At 41.1% G+C, this 6,004-nt stretch overlaps 1 protein-coding gene across 1 annotated transcript; it reads right to left on the reverse strand.

Annotated features, from left to right (window-relative positions):
- Window positions 1-1,273: 1,273 nt before the first annotated feature.
- LOC143523634 (trace amine-associated receptor 1-like) lies at window positions 1,274-2,290 on the reverse strand. The gene has a single exon (XM_077018193.1). It carries the CDS (start codon window positions 2,288-2,290, stop codon window positions 1,274-1,276), a length of 1,017 nt encoding a protein of 338 aa, XP_076874308.1.
- Between the last annotated feature and the right edge of the window lie 3,714 nt (window positions 2,291-6,004).

The following is a 6,004-nucleotide window of genomic DNA, read 5'->3' on the forward strand; positions in this document are numbered from 1 at the left end:
CCGATTAGTCTATGAGTCTACAATGACTCGTTAATGTCAGGATGCTCAAATAGGAGCATCTAAACTAGAGTTTTAACTAGAACTTGAAAATTCGATCATATTAGCCTGGTTTTATCAACCCTGCATTAGCTCGCAGTTAAATTCCATATTGGTTTTAAAATTCTTCTGTTGACATATAAAGCACTGCACGGGCTTGCTCCTGACTACCTCCAAGAACTTATCTCCAATTATGAACCCCCACATCCACTATGATAACAGGGTGTTGGCCTCATATTAGTTCCAACTATTAATAAGGTAACAGCAGGGGGGAAAGCTCTTATATTTGTATGTTTTTATATGGAATAACCTTCCAGAATGTGTTCGGGATTCTGACAGTCTCAATCTTTAAATCTAGTTTGAAAACTTACTTATTTTAGCATTTGGTAATTTATGTGCCCCTTAGATAAAGGTTACAGATCCAGGGGTTCATGGGCAAAAGGTTTATGGTAAACTGGGGCGCATATTTTGTCATCCTGTCACTGCATGTGATCACTCAAGTTTGTTGACAGTGTAGTGGATGGATGCCATTGTCTCATTTACCTTTTGTTTTACCTTGTGGTTCTGCCCTTTTAGTTAGGCTGTAATAATTTAATGCCAGAGTTGCTGCCACACTCCAGAAATGTTTAAATTTCCTCTGTCCCACATATAAAAATGGATGCCCTCCTACCTGAGAAATACTGAGACGAGGAGAGACAAGCATTTCCTGCTATCCACCCTGGGCCAGCCACCTCCTGCCTAACCAGCTATGGATGAAGCATCAACCCAATACCCTGGCCCCTCTTACCACCCCAAATACTCCCCTGCTATAGCTGTAACTCCACAGCCCTGGATTACTGTTTCTGACCATCAAGAATTCTAGGACTCTTAATAATAAGAATTACACAGAGAACACATGTATATAAATACACACAATGAGGAGAACTACTTCTTACTTTCCATCACTTCTTTATGTGTGTAATTATCGTGGTCATGGTGACCGGCAACTGAGTCTTAGTTCCTCTCAAGGTTTCTTCCGTATGCTCCTAGGGAGTTTTTCCTTGCCACTGTTATCCTTGGCTTGCTCACTGGGGGCTTGGACTCGGACACTTGTAAAGCTGCTTTGAGAACAACTATTGTAAAAAGCGCTACATAAAGACATTTTTGATTCATTTCCCATTTATTTCAGTAACTGTGTTCAGTAGCCATATTAATAAAGAACATCTTCAGAAAAAATACATAATGCATTATTCTAATTTCAGCAGAGCTTTATTCTTGAAGAGTATTTTCTCCAAATATTGCCTAATAAAATAACTTTAAGGGCCTTTCTAAACCAGCTGTAGAAGTAAGCATAAACCATTGGATTACATGCTGAATTTGAATAACCAATCCAGCTAACTATTTCAAATAGTTGAGGTGAACCACTGTATCCAGAAAATGTCATAACTGTGCTGTAGATACAAAAAGGTGCCCAAAAGGCGAGAAACCCCCCCATAACAACTGCCAGTGTTTTAGTGGCTTTTCTCTCTGCCTTACTAATGGTGTGCTGATGTCTGGATGTGTTTAGATGAGAGACAGCATTGTGGACTAAACGTGACTGTCTCTGTGCAACAATATATATTTTTATATATATGCTCACCATGATAATAGAGGGGATGTACAAAGAAAAAAAAGATATTATCAATGATGTCACTGGGCCTAGAACTGTTGTACACCCCCCCTCACATAAAACATCACTGTAGTGTTCAATACCCAAAGCACTTAAGTTCATAACTATAATTCCTACAGCAGCAGAATAGCTCCAACAAACAATAATCATGAGTAGCGTAGCAGGAGGAGTTATTATGCTGTGGTACAGCAGCGGATGACATACTGCATAATAGCGTTCAATGGAAATAAATGCTAGATTTAAAACAGAGGTAGCACACAAAATAGCATCAAGGCTGCTATGTATTTTACAGAATACAGTTCCCAAATACCAGCAGGTCTCCACAGTACGTATCATACTGGGAGGCATCACAATCCCTCCTACAAGCAGGTCAGCTACAGCCAGAGAGAGTGTGAAGTAGTTAGTTGGGGTGTGGAGCTGCTTGAAATGAATGATGGCTATAATGACAAGAAGATTTCCAACTAATGTAAGAAGTGCAACAACACTAATGATACAGTAAACCACAGCTCTCACAGTGAGTGGATAAATTATCTTTTGACAAGAGTTAGGATGATGTTCATAACAAAGAGAAATGTTTCCGATGGTCCAGTTTTGTTTCATGTCCATCTTGCTCTTTCCTTTATCTGAAGAGGAATGACATCAACATGTAATATTATTTATCAATAAAGAAACTATTAAAGGCAGTGGTAACATGAAATACTACTAACAAATCAGAATATTTTTATAAGGAGCAGCCATCATTTATACACAGTCCTTTTCATGTCTTTCATGTCCAGTGTTACCTCGGTCTGCATACCAGGGCAATGCCAGCACTGATGAGAGAGCTGCTTTCATTTATACACCTACAGGCATGCAGAAGAAACGCCTTTCTACTAAACCACTTCTCTGTGCTGGTCACATGATATTACTCTTGACAATAACAAAATAGTAATTTAAAACACATTTACCACTTACATCTTGCTTCTGCTTTCAGAAAAGTGTAATTTTGTTCTGCAATTTATGCAGTATTCTCCAATTCTTCTTCCAGAGTACAATATCGATTAGGTCATGCCATTTTGCTTTTAAAAAGTACATTTAGAAGCACTTGTTACCAGTGTCCCCTGTAATACTAGTAGCTGCTTTATCACTGCTGTATTTTGCCTCTCTCTCTCGTCACAGTTTTCTTAAATGTCAACTCACTATCCAGATGTAAACTTCCTGTCAGTCAGAGTCAGTTTACCAATGTGAGATCCAAAAGATATAATGACAAAACACAGAGCACAAAATACAGCCACAAGTGATGAGATCGTGTTTAAGCGTGTACATAGACCCTTGATCTTGAATGTATTGAAGAATTGAAGATTGGACATTTCATTTTCAAAGTGAAAATCATGAAGAAAGACACTAGAAAAAATAAAAATGTAATGTTTCACAACAAGAAAACTTCCCCATGTGGGATTTGAATGGCATATATCTGCACAGACATCAGTGTTTTTTGCATTGAGGGCACATTGCTCAACCCATTGAACTAATGCAGATGACCTGAAACTCAGAAGTGATTAACTACAACTAGGGGTGGGTATCACCACTGATTTCCCATTTCGATTCGATTCCGATTCACAAGGTCCCGATTCAATTTGATTTTCGATTCGATACGATCCGATTCAATATCAATTCTTGTAGGGACATTTCAGATACAATAAAAAGTGTAGTTTGAATGTGAAATGTTGTAATGATACAAGGAACACTCAAACTTTATTAAAATGTATTAAGATATTAGTGTGTTTATACTGTGAACAACAGTTACATTCTTTTTTTAATATCAATTAATGCACACTCTTCCACATAGCTCCTTTACCAGAAAAGGCATTGAAAGCGGTTTTGAACAGACTTTAAGTGCAAATTAAGTTGTTTTTTTTTTTTTACATGTATCAAAAACATTTATGAACATAGTTCTGAATATTGTAAACATTAAGGTCCAAAACTAAGATTTATTCATGACTGCTTTCTGACATCTTGGAGATGTAAATTTTTTCTGCAAGAAAAGGAGCTGATCAACATGTTGAGGAGTGAGACAGCTCCTTTGTGCAGTAACAATATTGCCAGCTGTTGAGAAAACTTCACAGCTTTATACTTGACGTGTCACGACCGGCGTGAGGGTCCGCGCGCCGAAAACAATGTAATCGCGTGCACTGTCGCTTTGCGAGCTCGTGCACCTCTCGAATTTTGTAACTTCGCGTGCACCGCGCTTCAGCACAATGAACAAAGTCATGTTTGCAGGGTTCATACACCTTTAAAAGGTGGAATTCAAGCACTTCGTTTATTTTTTTGGCACGGGGAGAACTTGTAGATAGATCGCAAATGGCTTCTCTAGTGGAGTTTGTTTGGGTTCTGGCATTTTTTGAATATCAGGATGGCGTTAAATGATTTCTCAGATTTGTGGTATTCCCACAATATTTCACCTCCATGTTGCACCGTTTACACACGGCTGTGCTTTTATCCAACTCTTCCCTACCATCATGGTTTCTGAATCCAAAATGTAACCATACATCTGCCTTCAGGTTCTTGGGCATTTTTACTCTTTCTGCAGCCATGCTTAACTGATCACCCCAGCCAAGTGGCGGTGCTCAAGAAAAAAAGGTTGGTCTTGCGAGATAAAACGCGAGGTTAAAACGGTAAGCGTATGCGGGGAAAATTGGCTAATTCTAAAGATCGATCTCAGGTTTCATAAATCGATATCGAATCATTCAAATGAAGATCGATTTGAATCGAAAGATCGATTTTTTAAACACACCCCTAACTACAACTGCACTTTCTAAATAGGGAAACAGACTGCAGCTCACCACCACTAATTGTGTTGACAAATCAGCTCACAAGCTCCCTTCGGTGGCAGAAGAAGGAGCCGCCCTGGCCAGTCCTGACAGTTTTACAGTTCACATTAGAATTCATATTCCAAAGCTGTTAAATGGCTGAAACCAATTAATTGCCTGATGGCAGCCATGTTTTTTTGTGATGGCGTCATCACCAAGTGTTCTCACCGAACCTGAGCGCATGACACACCATATAAAGTATTTTAATAATATTTAACAGATGAAGCTCAACGACTGTATATTATTGGTCCTGTTGAATTGAACCAAGGAATGCATAGTAACTGGAATTTTATTTCTATGACTTAGCAGATATGGACTAAAATATAAAATGCTGCTCTATAGCACCACCCAAAAGCCAATGAGGATCCCTGTGTGTGGCTGATTTATTTTCACACCTGCCGCACCTTTATGCCCAGGTGTTTCTGGGCCTTATGGTCCTGGCAGCACAATGCATTGTAGCCGGAAAAAAGAAAAAGCTGACAATAGGAACAGGCTGAAACAGGCTGACAATACTGCATAAACCAGGGGTGGCCACTACATCGATGGAAGTGTCGGTCGATCGCGAAGGAATGTGCGTAGATCGCGTGACATAAAAAAGTAGTGGATGAATCGCACTACTTTATCTGCACTGACGGTTGTATTTTGATTGACATTCATGGTAGCCAATCTGACGTCTAGGGTTTGACACAAGCAAACCCCCCCCCCCCCCCCCCCCCCAAAAAAAAAAAAAACAAATTACGTTTGCCACCCCACCCCCCGCTCAACAAATTTCTTTTTAGTAGTTTGTGGGGGGGGGGGGGGGGGACAGCGACCCCCCACTTATTTTAACTGGATGTTGCTCTTGCTGTAATTCGCCAACTTCTGGCGATCGATTGCTTTCACAGTGCGCCTTGATAATCGTCACCGTGAATGACGACAGGCAAGAAGGTTACAACATCAGGCGACTTAAAAAGGCAGTTTACTTCCGAGCCAGTGTTGTGTATGCTGGATCCCGACCTACTGTTCGTAGTAGAGGTTGACGCCTCTGACTATGGGGTGGGTGCCGTTCTCTCTCAGAGAACCTAATCTTTCTCAGTGTGCATATTACTCCCACCACATGTCTACCGCCAAATGCAATTACGATGTGGGGAACAAAGAACACCGGCTGGAGGGAGCCAAGCACCCCATCCTGGTCTGGACTGGCTATAAAAACCTGGCTTACCTCCAGCAGGCCAAGTGTCTTTACCCCAGACAAGCCAGGTGGTCCTTATTCTTTGGGCGCTAAGCCTGATGCTCTGTCCCGCCAGTGGGAGTCGCCACCTGACACCTCTGAGCCCAGCACCGTACTGCCAACGTCCTAAATTGTGGCACCTCTGCAGTGGGCTGTGGAAACCGAGGTCAAGCAATCACTTACCACAGACCCATGGCCTGGTGGTGGTCCCTCCGGTTGTCTCTACGTCCACCCTAGGTTACGACAGAAGGTAATGGAGTA

Source organism: Brachyhypopomus gauderio, chromosome 9 (assembly GCF_052324685.1).
Source record: "Brachyhypopomus gauderio isolate BG-103 chromosome 9, BGAUD_0.2, whole genome shotgun sequence".
In the NCBI taxonomy this organism is placed as follows: domain Eukaryota; kingdom Metazoa; phylum Chordata; class Actinopteri; order Gymnotiformes; family Hypopomidae; genus Brachyhypopomus; species Brachyhypopomus gauderio.